At 44.6% G+C, this 21,253-nt stretch overlaps 3 protein-coding genes across 4 annotated transcripts in view; 1 reads left to right on the forward strand and 2 right to left on the reverse strand.

Moving 5' to 3' along the window:
* Positions 1-266: 266 nt before the first annotated feature.
* The window catches only part of LOC131889299 (uncharacterized), a 38,211-nt gene continuing 17,224 nt past the window's right edge, over positions 267-21,253 (reverse strand). For both annotated transcript variants that reach the window (XM_059238383.1, XM_059238382.1), the window contains exons 2-12: positions 8,248-8,562; positions 8,117-8,176; positions 7,484-8,047; positions 7,294-7,413; positions 6,744-7,184; positions 6,465-6,661; positions 5,272-6,360; positions 4,740-4,892; positions 2,198-4,586; positions 1,444-1,715; positions 267-1,332 (exon numbers count right to left, since the gene is read on the reverse strand). In XM_059238383.1, the coding sequence (XP_059094366.1) occupies positions 538-1,332; positions 1,444-1,715; positions 2,198-4,586; positions 4,740-4,892; positions 5,272-6,360; positions 6,465-6,661; positions 6,744-7,184; positions 7,294-7,413; positions 7,484-8,047; positions 8,117-8,176; positions 8,248-8,542 (6,375 nt within the window). In that variant the 5' untranslated portion in view covers positions 8,543-8,562 and the 3' untranslated portion in view covers positions 267-537. The remainder of the gene's footprint in view (positions 1,333-1,443; positions 1,716-2,197; positions 4,587-4,739; positions 4,893-5,271; positions 6,361-6,464; positions 6,662-6,743; positions 7,185-7,293; positions 7,414-7,483; positions 8,048-8,116; positions 8,177-8,247; positions 8,563-21,253) is intronic.
* LOC131889302 (glutamate receptor ionotropic, kainate glr-3-like) lies at positions 9,113-11,523 on the forward strand. Its single transcript, XM_059238387.1, has one exon. It carries the CDS (start codon positions 9,118-9,120, stop codon positions 11,131-11,133), a length of 2,016 nt encoding a protein of 671 aa, XP_059094370.1. The 5' UTR covers positions 9,113-9,117; the 3' UTR covers positions 11,134-11,523.
* On the reverse strand, positions 11,851-16,382 carry LOC131889309 (kinesin light chain 1-like). Its single transcript, XM_059238393.1, has one exon. The coding sequence runs from the start codon at positions 13,922-13,924 to the stop codon at positions 13,079-13,081; it is 846 nt and encodes a 281-aa protein (XP_059094376.1). The 5' UTR covers positions 13,925-16,382; the 3' UTR covers positions 11,851-13,078.

Raw genomic sequence — 21,253 nt, forward strand, 5'->3', positions numbered from 1 at the left:
ATGTTTGAGGCCTTTGTGTGTCAGTACTGGATCGAGTTATTCGTACTTGAAAACATCAACAGGCGTCGTACAAAGAAGCGAGAAGCGGCCACTCAACTCTCAAAATAGCCAATATCCCAGCAAGCCACGCGTTCACGCGTTAAACAACAAAAAATGAGTATAGCATAGCATGAGTAGTAGAGCAAAGAGCATTTCGATATCACTCGGACTGTCTTGAACTCCAACGAGTACATTTCCCCACCAAATGATTAGTCAGTCGGACTGGCTGCCTGGTAAACAAACAAGAGATAATAACGTCCTTATTTATCCTGAGCGAACATAAGGAAATGACTTCCATCGAGTCTCTTCAGAGGTTTATTTTATGTGTACTATGCCGCGGCCTCAACTACTCAGCAACAACCGTCCCAGAAAGTGTGTTGCTCGTATGTTTCTCCAATGTTGCTAGCTCCTCGTCCTCGGGATCAATATTGTTTTCCGTCTCTTCCGATCTGGGGTATTAGCTCGGGGAATTTAGCGAGAGTTGTTGTGTGGTCTGCGTTACATAAGCGGTGAAACCGTGTTGTTGTACACCTCCGAGACTCTTTTAGCCGTGTCCTCGATCAAGATGGTCCAAATAGCGCTTGCGAGTTGATCTTTGACGATGGCTTCGTCTTGATTGTAATCCGTCCATGTAGCCTCTTCAGCGTGGAGTTCTCGAACTAAGATGTGATCCACTCGATCTCGTCGCTTTTGAGACCAGCGTACAATTAGATTCTCTTTTTGTGCGCGTTTCTGAAAGCCGAAATGCACCCAAATCTCCTTTTGAACACGATCCCAGAGCGAGTTCAAATCTTTGGGAGCTTTGAAACGTTCCTTGAAAATGGGCTTGGGCGGGAGCCAAGGCGGGTTTTGCGACTCACTTTCCACTTGGTAGATGTTGGTGACGATTTCTTGGATGAGATCAATCAGGAAATTCAGGAACACACGACGAGATTCAGTGGACGATGAGGAGGTAGAAGTAGTAGTAGTAGCAGTAGTAGTGATTCTCTCTTGATTGGGCACACTTATGCTCAACAGGTGGCTCAGCAGCGTTTCCCGTTCCCAAGTGATCCCAGTTCGAGAGTTGAATATGGCCTCGGTTATGGCTCGAGCGATATGAGCGAGTTCCTCTTGCGTCGTGGGCACAAACGCTTTACTTCCCTTGGAGGCGTAATCCCTCCTTCCGGGCACAACGGCCTTGATTGGTTTGTCCTTGTCTGGGGATTGAATAGCAACGGGAGGAGGTGTGTATGGTGGAGGGGGGTTTTCCGGCACCAACACCGCTCGAGCACTCTCTTCTTGGATTCTCTGGATCTGTGAGTGAGATAGATCAAGGTTATTCGTCAAGATAAATATAGGTCACAAGAATGGAAAATGTGGAATGACATAAGGTTGCCTGGTTCGATAAGTTTAGATCATGCGTACCTCTGCCTCTATTTCAAGCTGTTGAAGTCGGATTTTCTCGGATTCTTGAGCAATACTTGTCAAGCCAAAGTCGTCGTCGATGAAATTGCCATGGAACGCAGCGACAACGCTATCGTCGCCGTTGTCGTTGTTGCTATTGTTGTTCACGTTGATTCCATTGTTGAAGTTCAGTGAACCATGAGCGGGCAATTCCTCATGTTGATCCTCGTGACTGAATTGTGCCGTCTTTTTAGGGTCAATATCAACAGTGGGTACGGTTCGTACGACAGCTTCTATGAAAATGAAACAGAGCAAAAGAAAATAAACGTGCTCAAACGAGAAAGAAACACACATACTACATGGAGCATTCCTGTTACATTTGATTAAATTATTGATCTATTCAACAAAGCCAATCTGTCGAGTGTGGCATTGAGCTACGAAATGCAATGAAAAAATACAGTGTTATCAAAGGCCAAGGCAAGGTTGTATACGTCTCAAACCACTGCGTTCATCGTTTTTAATGCGTTGTCACAATTCACGTTTCCCTTTTTAGTCTTTTAAATAGTGTATTAAAAACCATCTAGAAAATGGTCATAAAAGGGTTTCAAATACTCTCTGAAGTCTCTAAAAGAATTTTTAATGTATTTACAAGGAACTGCTTTCCAGGGGAAAAAACTGAGAGATTAATTATAACGACTGTAACGGAATATTGAACATTAAGAAACACTTTTGTAAAGTATGGCTCTGACGAAAATACCGCAGCAAACAAACTTACCATCACTGGAACTTTCTGAGCTGATGTCAAACGTGGTCAGCATGAGATCTTGGGGTCGTGTTCGTGGTTTGGGACCAATACGAACATCTGAGTCGCGAGGTTTGATGGCCCTCTGACTCTCAGATGAGCTGGTCTTCCTCACTTGTCCCAAAGATTCGCAAGCGTCAGCTATGAGCAATTCCAGGATGTGATCCGTGATCAAGTCCAATCGTGAGGCTTCCTCATCTTCCCGCAAACTTAATGATGGACCCTCGTGAGATTGAACTTGCGGGGTCTCTGTTTGGACTTCATCTATTTCGGTCTCTGAGTTTGCATTCGATAAAGTGAAGTCATCCGAGTACTCAGATTGATCGTCTTCCTGTTTGTCTTGGATAGGTGGAATCTCCACTTCAGGAGGGGGAACCCCTTGCACGGGAACATCCATTTCACAGCCCAGGGGAGAGGCCTTTGGGGCTTGTTTATTTTCTTCTTCCTCGACCTGGTTGGTGGCTTTCGAAGAGGTCATGATGGTGGTATCTTGTTGCGAGGGCGAAGTTTGGCTCAAGGCTTGGGATTGCTCCTCTGACCCCAGGGAGACGGGTGGTGAGCTCTCGAAGGAGTCAGTTTTCGAATAGGACGGAGTGGGCGATGTCAAGGTGGGAGAGGCGATCAATTTGGGTGTTTTGATTTGAGGTGGTACGTGGGGAGCATTGGATTTCTTTGTGGTCTCGTCATGCAAGTCCGCTCTAGTTTCTTCAATGAGTTTGTCATACTGTTCGATTTGTTTCTTCAAGGTCGTCTCTTGAATCCGAAGTTTTTCCTTCTTCTTCAATCTCTGCTGACGCTTCAATTTGGAAGCCGTGGCCATGCGCCGCTTGAGTTCATCTTGGAGCGTTTGGATCCGAATGTCCACATCACTATGGTCGGATATCGTGTCTGCTTGGGACAAACTCATGGACTCATCCGAATCTGCACTCGAATGTCGACGGCGGCTTTGGCTCAGTTTCGGACTCAGAGGGGTTTTAAGGGATCCAAAACTTTTCTTCAGTGAATCCATCTTCGACGGACTTGACAGCGTTTGCGGGACAGAGGATCGCCGCCGTTCACTGCCATTGCCTTGCCGAGTTCGAGATCCGTGGGATGACGAATCTGAGGATGATCCCAACGTGGAATCCGCATCCAAAACAATGGACGAGGACTGAGTATTAGCCTCTAAAAAAGATCCCTCGTGCTTCGCCTTGGGAGGATCCTGTTTCTGCGAGGGGGATTCGGAATCAGTGACCAGGGAATCGTCGTCCTCGTGGTTCGAAGTTTTGTTGCTCACACTCTTGGACTTTGATGTCGTGGAGGAGGAGGAGAGCTTATAGAGCATTTTGTGTTGCTTCAAGATGATTTTGCGTTCCTTTTCCCCCAGCTTGATGGCTTTCTTCAAGCGGTTGATTTCTTTCCGTTTCTTATCCAAATCCAGCAAAATGGCTCGCTCTCGCCGTTTGAGGGAATTCACTTTCTCAGCATCATTTTTCACCTTCCGTCGCTCATCCTTCAGATTGAGTAACTCAGATTTAGCTTTTTCAACCAGGTCGTACTCTTTCCTCTTGAGAATCTGATATTGCTGTTGACTTCGCAGAGATTCTTCTTCTAGTTGTTGTCTTTCGATAGTTCGGGTCAGGGCGTGGAAAGAGTCGTCTTCTCCCTCGGATATTACCAACTGGGCCAAGTTTTTCAACTTGGAAGGCAGAAACAGTTGACTCGACTCACTCGAGTCCAGATCAGTGCCTTTCTTGGCGGTCATCTTGGATCGCAAGGAACGAGACGAACGAGTCGAGGATTTGTTGTCCTCTTGAATGGCAGTGGTCGTGGACGCCGTGGATTCTTCCTCAAACTTGCTCGAGTATTCGGACAGCTCCTTGGAGATGGCCTCTGTAATGTTATGGCCACTGGAACTGATTTCATCGGCAGAAGAGAGATGACCCAGAGCCTCGGATATGGTTCGGGGTATATTTCCACTCGATTTTTCCGTCTCTTCGATGGCGCTCAATACTTCCGAGATTTTTGTACTCGAGTGACTCATCATGGTTTTCAACCGTGGGCTGATCATATGTTTCGGTTTGCAAGAAACAGAAGAAGCTCCAATTGAGGAAGATGACGATACGGATGTGGAATTTGAATTCGTCTGCCGTGTGACGTTAGATCGTGCGCCCCGTGGCGCACTCTCCCCAATTTGTAGCCTTGCTAATTGCTCAGCCGCATTGGCCGTAAGAGTAGCAGCTTCGGCTTGTTTCTCAACTAGTTTGTACATCTTTTTATCCAAAATGGCCCTAAACTCGGTCCTGAGCCTGGCCTCAAAATCGGCGCGAGATTCAGAGCGTTTGACGTCATCGCCAGACTTCTTGGCTTCTCGTTGAAGCGACTAAAAAAAGAGAGAGGGAGTCAGAAAAAAAGGAAAAGAATAATTTATGTCCAGACTATAAAGAGAGCAAAAAAACACATTATCATGCTTGCGTTGTTGTTTCGAAGTTTCGATTGCTTCTCTTCTAAAGCTATCGCTATTGTTGTTGTTCACCTGAAGATACGAGGCCAAATCAGCGGACTTTATCTTTTGACTGGAGATGTCCTTGATCTGCTGCAATTGATTCAGTTGGCGATCCACCTCGCTCATCGACTCCAAATGGTCCATTTCGACTCGAAATCGCAGCTTAAGCGCATCCGATATGTTCTGAAAGAACATTGAAAAAAAAAAAACGTTTAAGAGTTAATCGAAAGGGTACCAAGTTTTCTCCATTTATTGCAACAAAACTTGGGACAATATCGGTGACCGGCATGACGGCGTAAAAGAGTCTTTCTCAAGATGAGGGTCGAGGCCTCCGAAATGCAAGCCATCAAATAAAGCTCGAAAATCTTTATTGATGGTCTGTCTGCCAAGTCTTTGTCTGACCCTCATACACTTTAGAGAAAGGGCAAATCCTCCGTGGCAAGAAAATGGAGACCTGCATCAGACCGCCCATGAACAAATTGCAATTAGAAATTATTTTCTACGGGAGCTAGAAAGTACGATCGGGTGTGAAGTTTTTCTAATCCCCCCCCCTCAGCCTTACCATGTGAGATGTAGAACGAGGCCCGCGTTTTTTCTCTTGTTGCCTTGTCTCCGATATTAGCTCGGATGAGGTCGACAAGGCTTGATGCGGTTCGGAAGTTGTTCCAATATTAGGCAATGGGTTGGCAGGGGGGTGAATGACACGTGGAGATTGACACGGGTTTACTTGTAGGTGGTCTGCCAATATTATCTGTCCATCATGGTTATCCCCCAAGCTACTCATTGATGTGGAAAGAGGCCCCTCCGATAGATTGACAGATGGAATATCGTCATCTTTGGGATGTTGTCGGTAGTGAGGCTCCGCACCTCTGAAAGTCCCACGAGAAGTGGGAGTGACTTTGGTATTGACAGGCTTGGGTTTTTCGCCCTGATTCTGCGATTCCAACTTTACCAAGGGTTCTTTTCTCCTCACACTTGACAAGAAATTGAGAGAATCTTTTGGCGATGGCAGATCACTCTCAGAAGACGACTCTGGTGGTGGGGATGATGGGACCATCATACGAATTTTGGGTTCGACTGGGATTTTGGTGGTCGCCTCTAGGGCTGGACGGTTCGGTTTGAATTTAGATAATAGTTGCGACGAATCAGGTAATTCGATCCCGAGGTTAGCATTCTTTATGGCTTCGAGGTCTCGTTGGTGGCGTTCAAACATTTCGCTCACAGTGACCTTCAATTTTTGAGATTTATCTTGCGCAGTCAAATTGGGATCTCGCTCGGGCAAATCGCATTCCGAACTGAGGGTGTCATTTCTCGCTTCTCGCTTTGAAATACTAGCATCTTTATTTCTCCCGGCTTTTTCCGGCTGTTTATGTCCAAGTCCATGTTCGCGGCAGGGCCTTTTTTGAACATTTTCCAAGAGCAGCGCCTTCTTTTGCCGCATCTCAATTGTGAGTTCCTGCAATGTCTTTTTCCAATCTAAGGGATCTTGTTCGTCTTTTGTGGAATGGCCAACAGCATATTTGGTCTCAATTTTCTCGGAAGGCACTTTCGGTTGATCACGTTGAACAACCTCCCGCTTCTTATCGTTTACTTCTTCAGGTTGCGGCAAATGAGGCATGCTTGATGATTCCTTCAAGAGAAGGACTCTCTTCTAAAAACGAATAGAAAATGAACCAATCAAACTGAACTGATAAAATATGTAATGTCCCGTGTTTTGATCAGGCCTTTCACACGGATGAGCTCTCTTGTCCTCACATAATCTTCTCTGCGCTTCATTTCCAAAGCCAAGAGCCTCTTCCTGATGGACTCATCTCGTTGTGTCATCTCCTTTTCACGTTTCTGTTCCTCGTGTTTGGCCTTCAGACGCTTCTCTACCATGTATTTTTGGACCTCAGGATTGGACTCCCACAATTTTTGCCTCTCTTCACTTGCGTACATCGATGATTTCGTTCCTAAGCGAGAAACACAGAATGAGAAAAAATTAAATTGCATTCTACTCGCTCAGCTAGCCACAAAATACGGGTTTGTCAGTACCATTTTTTCCATCGACCGAGTCGTTCGTTGACACGACTTTCATATTACATCTCCACGGTTTCTGGACTTGGACGGAATCTGGTTCTTTGGTATCGCTGGTGCGCTCATTTTCTGTGCTACTTTTTGGGTAGGTAGTGTCAGGGACAGTCACAGTCACGTCTTTGAGTCTAGGTTTGGGGAGCCCTGTCTTCGATGTGTGTGGCAATTCATCAGCTTTTGCAATACCAACAGAGACAATATTTGATAAAACTGCAGGTTCATTGGACCCGACCCACTGAGAGAGAGGTTCCTTGGAGATCTGCAACGGTGGAGGGGTGGTATTCTTCACCACGTGTTTCTTGCCGTCTCCTTCGTCTTTCTTCTTTTTCTTGTTTATACTCATCATGTTATTTCTCCAAGGCTTTTCATGTTCTCGCTTCTCTCTTAATTGTTGTCGATGTTCTAAAGTAAAAGACGACATCAGTGATTACTTTTAAGTACCTGGGAACTTCAGCCTGTAACAGGGGGCCCAATTGGCAGGATGGCTCGAATCTAAAAGTTCTTAACGCACCTTTCCAATCGAAAGATGAATCTTCAGACTTTGACCGAACGTGGTAGGGTGATCTTGGTGTTTTGGTGGTACCAATTCCCGTTAAAGAACTCTCAGACTTGGTTCGGAGGCCCTGACTCTCTGAAAAGAAAGGGTCGCTCTTGGTCAGAATCCTACTATACTATACGTAGACACACCACTTATATCCTACCTAGTTGATTGTTAGGACGAAAGCGAATGCGAGGACGAGAACGTCGGGGAATCTCAAACGCGTCAGTTTGAACTGCAATGTCCTGAAGTTCCAGCTTAGGCGATTTCGCTTGAGAAGAACCACCAACAAGCCCATGATCGACACTGGTCTTGGATTGACCTTGTGTGTCAGTTTTTAAGGTCTCGGAAGTTGAAGTTCCTGACCTAGTGGAGGTGATCTCGTGTGAAGATGTAGTTGATGGCCCGGAATAATCCACTACTTTTCGCTTCCTCTGATGACGGTGTCTAGACGACGATGACGACGAGGCTGTCTTCGATGATGTTGTTATTTGGGTAGCTGTGGCTGTTGTGCTGTCTTCGGGGGTTTCAGACGTTGTTGCAGTTGTTGCTGTTCTTGACTTCGAACTGGTCGTCTCGGTTGTTAAGGACGTGAGGTCGTAGGAAGTAGAATCTACATTTTCCTTCTGTATTGAACCTTTGTATGAACGATATTTTGAAGAGGTTGCATCAGAAGTGGTTGCAGATCTTTCGCGCGATTTCCTCCACTCGCAAATGGAGGCCTCGTCTACACAGAAACCCCATGACCCCGTTAACTATCACGGCTCTTCACAAACAAGTACAATCAAAAACTCACCCAAGAGGGGTTGCTGTCTCATTTTAAGATTTTCCACTTCCTGCAACAATTTTCTAGTCTCTGCAACAAGAAGATGGCGAAGCTCCATGTTAATTCAAATCGGTACTCAAATGCATGATATTGAACCGAACCTAAAGAAATTGTTGGTACTGAAAAGCGGGAAGGCACTCTGGTAAATTCTTGGGGCTTTTTTTCATGCCCGTAGGCAACATTTAAACGGTGGTGCAGGTACTCCTCTTGATTTGGGTAGATGGGCTTGGGCCCTTTTGGAATGTCTACGTCAACGGTTCGAAACCTTGAAATGTCAGTGTTCAATGAAGTAGCAGGTTTCGGTCGAGGATTCATTATTTCGATGGGAATCTCCATCGAAAAGATGGTCTCGTTTTTAACTCCTCGATGTCTGGACGAATGGTTGGTATGCGCCATGACTATTTCACAATGGAAATCTGAAATAGAAGTGAATTTGTAAGCGTAACAATTTATGACAAAAGTGTTCAATCGCAAGTTTGTAATGATGAAAGCTGAGAAAAAGAAACTAATTGATATCCCCAAATATGCTATACAGTACAAGTCATTGGAGCATAGACTCGCTAAAAGGAAACGTGGGAAAAATATATACTCGCAGTCAATAATTATGCTCTTATCCTAAAAGAATATCCCAAGTCCTTTTCATGGATAAGTGTGTATCTTTTTATCGGGAATGATTTGTCTTTTTACGGCAATCAGCTCGGCAATATTGACTATCCTGAATAAAGAACCTGAACCTCTTTTATCAACTATCACAATTGAAGTATTAGGCACGTAAGTGCCAGTCCATAATGTCACTTTTTGGTCCAGTACCAACGAACTCAATACACCTATTAAGACCACTTCTCCTTTTCTTCGTCCATTCTCTTTGTTGTATAATGAATGATAGAGGAGATAGTTGGTTGGAAACTATGGGCCACCACAACGGTAAAATGATTCCCAGAATTCCAAGTTAATCCCTCTCAAATTGGGCAATGGAACACACCTGGATTTTTGTGCTCATTATCACATGGATCAAACTGAGTGCTGCGGAAGGACTGGAACCTATTCAGGTGGCCGGACTCATCTCCAGTATGGCTAAGCATCGCCAAATTGAAACGATCCACATAGAAATGGATCCCAGTCATCGAGATTTGATCATTTCGATCCGCAAGCACCTCCGAAGGTTCGTGGCGGCCACTCAAACCTTTGAGCCTTTAGAATCCGACTCAGAGTTAACACCGTTTGAAGCTCCGTATCTTCACTTCAAAGTGGGTTTCGATAACTTGAGGACATTGGAACACATTCCTCACACGAATTCAGTTTTGATTTTGATGGACAGCCCGGACAACATAAGCTATATCGAACAATTGATCGGCAGCATCTCATTGAGACTGGATTCGAATATATTCGTGGCTGTGCCCAACGACGGGTTCGCCTTGTATGAGATCTATACCGTTGAAAACAGGCTCATAATGGATCTATATAGCCAGTGGACAAACTTTCGATTTTCGTGGTTTCCCTCATACTCCAAATGGGAACGACGTTCCAATCTAAACGGAATGAACATCAAGATTGCAGCCTTGCCATCCCGGCCTTATTTGGATCTGGACTGCCACAACACGAGTCTGAACAACTGCACGATCTCAGGGATGTACGCAGATGTGTTCTTCGTTCTGCGAGACATCCTGAACTTCACTTACCAGTTTGTCCAGCCTCCCGATGACACTTGGGGTACGAGTGATTCAGAGGGGGCCTACAATGGCATGCTTGGGCAACTACAACGCCAGGAGATTGACTTGGCCCCAACATCTTTCACCGTCACGAAGGAACGCAGTCGAGTGGTAGATTTTGCTTTTCCCATCACAGACATGCACCATCGTTTCTTTGTTCCCAAGCCCAGGGACAGGGTGAATTGGACAGCATACACAGATCCCCTGGCCAATTCAGTTTGGTCTGTTCTTGGCATCCTGTCCTTAACGGTCCCGTTTCTCCTTTGGACGAGTGTGGTTCTCAAGAACGATCCCCAAAAGGCTCAGTTCAAGCTCTATCGCTCGTTCGCTTTTATCGCCATGACATTGACCTTTGCCAAGCCGTGGTCGAGTGTTCCCCAAACGTATGTGCCCAAAGTTATGTTTCTCTTGGTAAGTCTGGCCGGTAGTCTCATCTATTGGCATTGGGAAGCCATGTTGATCTCCTTCTTGGCTGTCAAAACGAAAGCATTGCCGTTCAACAATTTTTTGAACTTGATGGAAGACACCAATCTCAAGATAGCACTACTGCCTGGAACATCCTTTGCCGATACATTTCGACTCTCGCCAGATTCTTTGTGGAGGACGGCGTGGGCTGAGAGAATCGAACCGCATCTCAACACTTATCCGACGGACAAGGAGTCTTTGGTGGAGCTCATCATAAGCGACCGACAGTTTACCCTTTTCGACAACTATTACTCGATCAAGACTTTCCAGGCTTACAAAACTTGCCAAATTGTGGACATCCCTCAAGCCTACGAGTCCAAGGTGTTTTCATACGCCTTTGCCAAGAACTCGCCCTACTTCCAAGTGTTCAATTACTACTTGAGAGTCATGAAGGAGAGCGGAGGCCTGGATCAAATCATCCGACGCTATGTGACCGACGAACAACCAATCTGCAGCGAGACCAGTGCTGCTCTGGGCTTGGAGAATTGCTTCACCGCCCTTCTCATCCTGGGCTTGGGAATCTTAATCAGTTTGGTGTGCTTCGGGTTCGAGAGAAACAATGCTCGATTTCGATCGTGGCTGAAGTACTTTCACGACGACGACGACGAGGCGTCCGACGATATGGACCAGGATGACGAAAAAAACTTGGAAGAGGACTCTGCTCTTCGGCTTCAATTGCATTTGGCGCGGAAATTGCGTCTCCAAAGCAAGCACATTGACGCTCTTGAGGGTGAGATTTCCTTCTTGCGAGGCGAGCTCATTAAGGGGAAAAAAGGAATACCAACCACTACTACAATGACCAAGCAATTTTGAACCAACCACCTTAGTTGAAAATCCGGGGGCCCATTGCTGGCTTGGACTATTGTACCTACGTAGGTACATATACCAACTATAGGCATTGTCATGTACTTCGACTCGAGGATGGGAATCCAGAAGTGCTGCTTGCATATTTCTTTGACCGCGCGACGCAGGCGTCACCGCAAAAAAAATACAAACACATTTCGCAACACGAAAGTTAATTAGAAAAGTGAAGCATTTAGGCCCGAAATTCAAGGCTATTCAAAGCCCTTACTTCAACTAGTGCTTCAAAAGATTGGTATCTAATGTTTGATGAATAGTAGACACATTTCATCTTACATCATTGTTGAAATTAATCTCTAGAAAAACAGAAGAGAATTACATCATCAATGTTTAAACTTTTGAACATTTCAAATCATTTGAAGCCTTCAGCACTGAGACTGACGGAGACAGCTATAACGATAACCAACCTAGGCATGATATGATGCACCGTTCAGCCACAAGATTGATCACGATTTACAAAGACCATGATGTGCAACAATCACAATTCCTTGAATTGACAATAACGATTGAAGGAATAAGCATCATCAAGGCACTTTGAATAGTGGAAGAATACACTTGGATCAACACAATAAGAGGTTGGAGACTTCAACTCGCTCGTATCTTTCTCCCTCTGAGCGGATCCAGTTCCTGGCTGATCTAAACGAAACCTGGCTGGGGTCTTCACTTGAGCAGATTTCACTTGCATTTTATTGGGCACAAAAGTTGACAGATCGACCTTGGGCATATCGGTAGCTTTGAACGATCAAGGTACATTACATGGGGAGAAGAAGAGAAGTTTGATTTCGTGTCTTGAGGTGTGACAAGAACACACTGTAGGCAAAAAAGCATCGAAACTGAACAGTTGTTTTCGAAATGTTAATTTTAGCGTTTCAAAACCGATAATAACGGGCTGTAGCGCATTTTTTGCCAGGTTAAGTATAGAGGAAACTCAAATCGAGCATCCGCACGTTTGGTTCGTTGGTATGTCGTCGACGAGGAGTTCGTATTCTACAATATGTCGAATGTAGTAATGGTTTCTGAATTGAGGGTTTCCTCACGAGATTTGTTGCATTAGGATGATCATCATCGAGATGAGGCTTAAGAGCCTAAATTTGGTAGGAAGCCCGACCACAAAGGGAAATTCAATTCCAACACATACTATGATATGTTGGATGAACATGTAGCAATGGTAATGCAGAGCTAGAATAAATTGTAGCATCAGTTGTTGTTGTTGTAATAATGATAATGATAATCGAAGCTAGAAGTTGTTGTTGTTGTTGTTATAGTAGTAGTGGTAGTAGTAGTAGTAATAGTAGTTGTTGTTGTTGTTGTTGTAGTAAGTCAGTACGCCGAAAACGAGCAAATAGAGAAGCACCATTGTGTTTGAATTAGGAAGTAGGAAGCAGCATCGTCTTTCAGTTGCTTGAATCTTCAATCCATGACAAAAAGGAACATCAAGACCATGAACCAACCAACACCGGTAGGGTGTGTCGGAAAAGTGACGATCCTCACTTTGGATTTGGCTCAGTGTAGTATGTAGGTATTGCACAGCACACAGGTATTTAAAATGAGAGTTCAACATATTATTATCAATCCTCGTGGAAGAAATCGAAATCTGGAGGTTGAAGCGAGAGGGCGGAGACAACGAAGACGGAGACAGTGGAGTGGAGACACAGAGAGAGAAAGAGAGAGAGAGAAGTCGATGAGAATTTGATCAGCCTGGGAAGCAATGATGATGATGATGAGCACAAACCGCATCGGCTTCACTTTCATTTACCGGTATAAATTCTTTAAAGAAATTGCAGTCATTCCTATTGACCAGAACTATTGACTAGGGTTTCAGACTTTCTGAGTCATCCATATTCACTCTCACGTTCACGTTCACCATTCTTCACGACCAATGCCTCCTTTACTGATTTCATCTGGATGGGATTTTCGATCGACTGGCATTCAATTTAAAGTACTGGCGCTTGGAGCCACTCCCAGTATTCTTATCGGACTTCTTCTTCAGGTCAACTCGAACCTGTTCTTTTTCCATCACAGATTTGTACACGGAGACTTTGCTCCTCCAACCACCCACCGGGATGCGAGACACAGCAGGCGAGGCTGAGCGGGATTCAGAGGTCTTGCGGTCCCCGTTTAAGGCCCGGTTGATATCCTTCTCCTCCTCGACTCGCCAAGATCCAACCGGAATCTTGGACGGGGTAATTGGCCGAACGTTGGTCTCTTGGCCGATGTTCTTGAGCTCCTCTTCGAATTCCCACTTCTTCTTTTCCTCTTGCAATTCAGTCAATTCCAACATGTATTGTTGCATTTTTCTTTGGGTGTCCGAGAGCTCTTCTCGGAGCCAGTCGTTCTCATCTTGTACCCGGCTCATCTCCAACCGAAGCATCACATGGTCAGCTTCCAGTCGTTGGAAATGATCCGAAAGTTGGATCATGACCTGAGACTCTTCGATCCCGATCTCTAAATTCTCAAGAGATTTGGTAACATTAGATATGCGGGCCTGCAAGACCTTTTCATTGTCGTTGATTTTTGTTGAGCGACGAGTTGGCGATGTTCTTCTATCACTTGGTGGAGGTGGTTTTGAAGGGGTGTTTCTTTGATTTTCTACCTCATCTCGGATTCTCGAGAGGATGGTGTAGTGATCTTCCCGCAATGAGCCTAAGCCGTTGCACACAACACGAGTTTGATTCACAATTTCTTCATGAGTTAGATCTCCTCTTAGAGGAGAAATCCTCTTGGAGTCATTATCACTTTCCATGACTAATTTCGATGTCCAAGATAATTCAAGAAAGCACGTGATGTTGGTTTCAATTCAAACACACAACATGGTCTGTCGAACTACAATCAGTGTCAGTGGACTTATCTGGTACAAGGTCGAATCTCAGCCTCTCAGTTGTTTGCAGTAGATCTATTCAGCCGAAATGACCGTACGAAATGGCTGAATATACGTCCGAACTAATCTTGAGGCAATGTTCTAATCACTACAACTCGCAAACTCGACGATCAACAATGAAGACTGGATGGATAGACAAGTAGATGATGGGCACTCGCCTGCACTCTCCTCTCGCATTCGTCCCAGATGGGCCAATTCACCAATGACTCTTGATCCTTTGAACTCTTTAGGACGTATTGTCGTCGCAGTTCGAGGGGTTCTAGCGGTCGTCGTCGTCGTCGTCATCGTCGTCGTCTTCGTTGCTGTTGTTGTCTTTGCATTTTTGTCCGCATTCACATGTTAGAACTTCAAGGCACTACTGAAGTTGTCCTCGCACATCCACCAGTCCCAACACACATACACACACACACGCACACGAGTTGAAAACGCTCGCCTCTATCCGAAGACTTGAGATGGAGTGTCCTGAAATCCAAAGTACGACTACATTCGCCAGCTCGCCTCTTTCAGCGGGACCCTCGGGAAGGTCAAGATTTTTTTGAGCGCTTGCAACACCGATGTTGCTGCGATGGGGCCACGGCAATAGAGCCGAAATTCAGTGGTTGGATTGGCTAGGGAGGCCTCCATCGACGTACATCATATTAAAAGACGAGGGTACAAGAGGAAGCACCCGGATGACTCATCTCCGATTCATTGGAGGAACAAGCCGAGTCGAGATAATGCTGTTCTTGTTGGGTAATCACTGGGCTAAGGAGACGAGGAGGAAGTTTTTTGGGGTGGTGTAAAACGGGATCAGCCGTTGATGACGTGCCCCACAGAATGTTTGTTAGTATCGAGCTCTTACGTTGACATTGCCGGCCGATTGATGAATACAATTAAGAATACCCTAGGGATGAAAAATTACAAAATTGCCCCATCAAAGCTAGAATCCAAGGCAAAACATTTCCTGCGGGCTGCTTCAGGGTTCGGGAGACGGTGGACAGTTCTCATGCCTCGTAGCTTAGAGTAACTGAGAATTGGCTCGAAAAACTAGTAGGATAACACGCCAAAGAATGAGTATTCGAATGAGAGTTCACTTGGAGGTCTCGAAGTAGAGGTGGCAAGTTCGCTCTCTTTTTATTGCTTTCTCACACTCCTTTTTGTTGAGGCGATGACATTCTTGACAAGTCGATTTCTGTTACGGCACACTTGGGCTTGAACATCACGACATCGAGTGAACAATGTTTGTTTATGATGGGTTGAATAGTGTTCCAATTCCACCTTTTCCCTAACAATTGAGTGCATTCACTTTCGTATTCTTTAGCCGAGCACATGAACACTTCGCTTGATTAGGGATACAAGCGGGCAAAGCATGAATGAATGTAGCAATCACACAGGAACTCACTCACTCATTCACTGGCTTCTTTCAAGTCAAATTCTTCGGCAGAGGAGCAGACATGCAGACTTGCAGGAGTCTTCTGGGAATTTTTGTTATGAAATATTGATAAAAAAAGAGTGATCTGGCGTTGACGTTCCCCGTGTGCAGCTGTTCTTTATGGTTTTGAAGAATGAAATCACATAAATAGGATGAGGCCCGAGCTCATGTGGGGCTTGAGTGAGTGTGTGAATCTTTCCACAACGATCTGATTTCGACGTCGAAGCTGCTGCTGCTGCTGCTATTACTACTGGCGTGCTTGGCGGAGAATCGCCAGGCCTACAAGATGTAGTATACCGACAGATGACAGATATTTTTGGCTGCCTCGTGCGGTTGATGTGCAAGAACCGGAGACAGGAGGAGTGCATTCAATGTTGATTTTAACTCGCTGTATTTACTGAGGCAGTCTATCCTGCACAATGCGCCTCACCGAGTAACCACACAGATTCGCCCGATGTTTCTAGCCGGTACAATCGTGTTCTATGTAATCACCACATCGTTCCACAGCTTGCACATCAAACATGGTTAATCAGAGTCACTTTGCTCGACTTGAAAACTCCGTCGAGTTAGGCAGACACCCACACAGTTTCGCTCCGACGAATCATCTTCCACATTATGCAACTTTGGCACTAGATTTGTAAGATCTTCCTGCCCTTCGTCCTGATGGGAGGCAAAAAAGAGGCTCACCCTCCCTATCTTCTCATTCAGAGCAGCTCTCCTAGTATTACGAAAAAGCATGAAGCTCATTGCCTTCCTCTCGTAAGGGAACTCCGGGCCCCAAGCATTACAGGAGCCACAAAAGGCCAGGCCAGGCCTCCTTACAGAACTCCCTCCTCCCCATGTTATCTCCTTAATGGTAGAAAGGTTCAGACTTATTTCACTCTTTCTCTGCCCAGGGAACTGGACTGGAGCGAACTGGGTGGGCCAGCAACTCTGGTAGCATTCAGTCTCTCCTAGTCCTTCAAACATCCACATGTTCCCCAGCAAGGACCACGGCACACCAAACAGAACCAACACAGACTTTAACCAAAGAGAGAGAAAGAGGCAGAGAGGAAAAGGGAGAAGGGCACCCACACCCGAAACAGACTTGACTTCTAAGGGTGGGCAAAATTCGACGGAGAAGGTTGCCTCGTTCCTCACCCACCAACCCACTCCCAGCAGTCTAAAACATGCGATGGATGGATTACACCGGGTCGACGGTCGAGCCTCGTTCAGCCCGTCTAGAAGGCCGAAGGGTTTGTAGGTTTTGGTCTGGTAAGACCCCAATCTCGTGTCAGACTTGGTATAACACACTCTCTGGGAGGGGCTAGGTCGTGGCCTTGTAACCTAGTTCACAAATAGGATCGTCGGACCCAGGCATGCTAAGCCGGGCTTATTAAAAGTAAAAGTCACGCAAATATGCGACAACACCTGAAGACATACATTCCTCATTTGACACTTTTGGCAAAGTGAGTGAATGTTATGCAATTATTCTAGAGTTCAGCGGGATTCTGCCTTAAACGCCAGGCAGTAATAAGGCAAAAAAGTCTGACGAATGTTGACTCTACATATGATTATAGTCAAGTGAGTCATCGTCTACTTGCTCTCCTAGGATGAGTTGCACAAAGGTCTTGCTTGTTCTCCGATATTCGTACACTTGTAAATTGCCATTCATTCCGAACACAGTGCCAACGTTTGTCCAGAAGGAGTTAGTGGTTGGCTCCTTCTCAACCAGAGAGTCATCCATCAACCCAAGATAATGTGTTTTCATGATTATCAAGCACTAAGTGGAAATGGAATGCTCAAAACTTTGCGCATGAATTCACTTATGTTGTCACAAGTCACTCATATAACCTGGACCGAACAATGAGAATCGGTCCCTGTCTGTCCGTGTTATCAATTCTCCCAACCCAACAACATTCCTAATTCTATTTTTGGCTGGGATAGCTGGACTGGATAAAAGAAATGTTAATCAACATGATAAGCTACTCACTCGGTCAATCTGGTACGTACTAGCTTGCAGTTAAAATCATAGGTAGTACAATGCAAGGTACATCTGGTATTCCTGTCTGTCTGTAGTGAATGCATATGTCCTTGTTCCCTGACGTCAAAATACTTCTCTTCTCCCACGAAGAATTGCAGGCGAACGTGGCGCGAATCCACGTCGATTGATTCCCCATACCCAATTTGGACCAGTCCTATTTGGTGCTTCTCAATTTAAACCGTTGATCTGCCGGTTCGATGTATTCATAGGGTGGCAATCCAGCATTACCAAAAAGTATATTTGGTACGGTAAAAAGCTCCTCTCATTGGACTAACAACATCCGTCCAGCGAGCCACAATCTCCCTACAGATTCTTCCAACTGTGACTTGAGAATAAAATTTGCATTCTTTTAACTCGGGTAAAGAGCATGACTATGAGGGCATTGCACCGACCGCCAGTCAAGTAACACATTTACCTCTCCCCGTCCTTAACTAGGCCTCCTTAACAATAACACGAAGAGACGTAACTTGTTCCTATATGTTTTGTCGACTTCAGCTACCTTACCCAGAAATGGGGAAATGGCTAGATTCGAAACCGCCAAGTCAATAAACACTTTCGGTTGTTCCTCAAAGTTAGATAACCATTTGCGGTGAGAAAGGATATGTAGTGGATTCTTCACGCCTTAGCCACTCTCCTCCTCGTTCTCCTCAAAGTTCGATCCTGCTTTGACTGGAGGCCAATAGGCTCCTAGGGTTGTTTGCATTTCGTACCCAGTGCTAATTGAAATGAAGTCTCATTTGCAGGCGTCGGACAATCCCGGTGTACAGATTTGTTCACAGAGGGCGTGTCAGCACAAATCTAACGCACGTGGGCGGAGAAGCTGCGATGACAAGCTGGGAAGAAGCGACCTTTTTATATGGTGTGTGATCCTAACTGATAACAATGGGAGGTTGTGTCTGAATCTGCTCAAGGAAGATGACTCAATCCCGTGACAACCCACATTAATTGGTTATGTACAAAAAGAGAGCTCTGCCTGCCTGCCATGAAGCCATTGAAAATTGTGGAATTTGGAGAAGCTCAAAAGAACTTGATTACTCATTCTGCGACAGGACTATTCATTGAAAAGTGGATCGATCTCTATAGTCTTCACCCCAACCCTAATCGGGATCGAACACAAGACCCGTCTTGCTCAGTCCAATTGTGTGCACTGTACATATGTAGACATCAAATAAGGAGACATCAATATCAGGTGGAGCCTCCTCCTTCACCGCAATGATCCAACGACCACGACATGTTGACTGTCATCAAGCCAAAATTAATGAATTCTAAAAGCTTGTCCCGCAATCGACTTCCTGATTTTAATCTTGGTTCCAAATCATCTCAAACGAAAACGGTCAAGCATAAAGAACGAGCCTTGAACCAAAAGCATTACAGGGACGAAAAGATCCTTGTCAAGGAAACAAGTCCTTCCCCCTCGCTCATACATCTTTTGTCATCGAGGGGTAGATAGAGCTTTTGGCAACGCATAATTAAACACCCAAAGTCAATACAGGACTATGATGGATAGGTTTTGAATATTGGACGTCTTCAATAATTGTCAAGATTGAGCATGAGTTGAATCTGAAAAAACACCGTTCCTTTCCATTTGTTTCGGCCAATGAACTTTGGCATCGACAGATATTCTGTTTCCGACATCAGAGGATCGATATATCGTCTTTTACTGGTTTTTACATCTAACTCTTGGGAACAATTCAAAAATATGGCCAAGAATGTACCAATAACAAAAGTAGGCGAACCTTCCTCATTCGTAGTAAAATGAAATACAGTGTGCAACTCAGAATCCGTTTTAAATCAACAACTTCTCACATCGCATTCATAACGACATCGTGTCCGAGAAGTGGCTTGTTTTTGAAGATGACAAGCCAAAGTAGTTGTGGAACATAATTACTTCCATCCATTCTTCTATTCTTCCATCCATCCATTTTAGGACCTATAGACCTCTAGATTATAAGGGGCGAATCAGGGCTTTCTGTGAAATCAGCAGAAAGCTACTACTAACAGAGGTGGTAAATTGACTTTGTTACAAGTTAGATGTGCACAACTCAAGAACCTTTAAGCAGTTGTACGCATGCCCTTGATCGATCCCCTTTTTTGGGCCATAAACAGAGCTTAATGGGCTATAGTTCATTGTTTGCAACAAAGAGACTAAGAGCTCAAGTGGCGGCAAAGCAATTGTCATAAAATCCAATAACTTGACAAAACGAATAAACGCTTTTCATTTAAGCGCCATTCAATTGGGCAGCATGCTCTTTCTTTTGGATTTAGTTATCCATTGTCAGAAATGGGAAAAAGACAAACTCGTTGGGAACATTGGGCTTCTACGATCATAACAGGTTAAACATGCACAAGTTTCAATCTTCATTTTCAGGTGTCAAGTTTGCATTGTATGACATGGTCTGGAAATTCTTCACCCTTTAAGGAAAGACTATCAAACTATATATTACAATGATGTGTCCTATTCGGGAACATTGGCCTCCCATATCTTTCAATGCATGCCCAAATATATTCAAAGACAGCTGGTACTTTAGAAGCAAGATGAATTTTGCTTCATTCAGGCCAGAGAGGGTGGTCTCTGAAAGTCTCGTGAAACTGATCTTTTCCAAGGAGGGGCTTGATATTTATTGTTTGGGTCAAATTCAAGGACTCGTTGGAATGCACTAAGTCTGGGCATGCGTTGCCATACTAGCAGGCCAAGGACAAATTAGCAACATCTTACTGTGCTTTATCTTGAAATAATCAAGAGATATTGGCGGATCTACTCGGTTTCTTGGCTCTGGTCCAATATTTATTAACGGTGGAGGTCGACACAGAAGTTGCTCAATCCCGCCCATCTTTTCTTCGCATTCGGCAATAAACTCTTTATTTTCAAAATTTCTCTCTTTCCCTTTTCCCTCCAATTCTAGTCAATTGTGTCATTTGAAATTGATTAGAGGCTATTCTGTAATCACTAAGACTCAAACTTAATGCACACTAAATATCCTCATCGTCTCAAACGATTTTTTTTAAATTCCTTCCTCCATTCAAGATTATTATTCAATGTGTGCTACATTTAAAAACTTGTAAGATGACCCCATGCAGGACAATCAGACAAAATAAATCAAGTCAAATCTAATATAATGGCTCGAAAAGGCAACACCTTAAACGATACTCGAATTACTCGAATTGGGCATTCAGCATGTCTCCGCCTACACAATTGAAGGTACGTACTATCAATGTTTTACGAGTCGTGTAATGACTACTTTACTTTATACACTATTGCCATTGACAACCCTGGCCGACTTAAAATCCAACTCAACCAAAACTTCACCAAATCGACCGCTAGTAGAAAAGAAGATTGGTCATTGTTCAAAGGTCAGTCAGGCAAGCAATGTAGTATAAGCTCAGTGTCTCAGCTAACTCTCAAAGGTTCTCGTACAGTAGGTCGAGTTGGTAGACATCCTCCTTACATCTACAGGATGTCTCAAAAGTCCCAAAGCAATGCAAAATCGCACGTATTTCAACTCAATTGCCAAATTTCTCAAAAAAAGTGCCTTTAATTGATGTTGTCACCAACCTGATTAAAACATGCTTTTAGTTACATTTATTTGCAAAACGGATCTGTGGGGACAAAAAGTATTAACTTTTGCCTTCTGATTTCTGTCAATATCAACTGCTCAAAATAAGGGTCAAAACTTGGTGACGAAATCGTTTTTATTTTCTTTAGCAATCAAGCTAAAAGAGTTGTGAATTTGCAATGCTTTTGAACCACCAAAACCTTTTG

Source organism: Tigriopus californicus, chromosome 10 (assembly GCF_007210705.1).
Source record: "Tigriopus californicus strain San Diego chromosome 10, Tcal_SD_v2.1, whole genome shotgun sequence".
Lineage (NCBI taxonomy): Eukaryota > Metazoa > Arthropoda > Copepoda > Harpacticoida > Harpacticidae > Tigriopus > Tigriopus californicus.

Coding starts and splice junctions, on each gene's coding strand:
- LOC131889302 (XM_059238387.1), top strand. CDS start 9,118: ATGGAACACACCTGGATTTTTGTGCTCATTATCACATGGATCAAACTG.
- LOC131889309 (XM_059238393.1), bottom strand. CDS start 13,924: ATGGAAAGTGATAATGACTCCAAGAGGATTTCTCCTCTAAGAGGAGAT.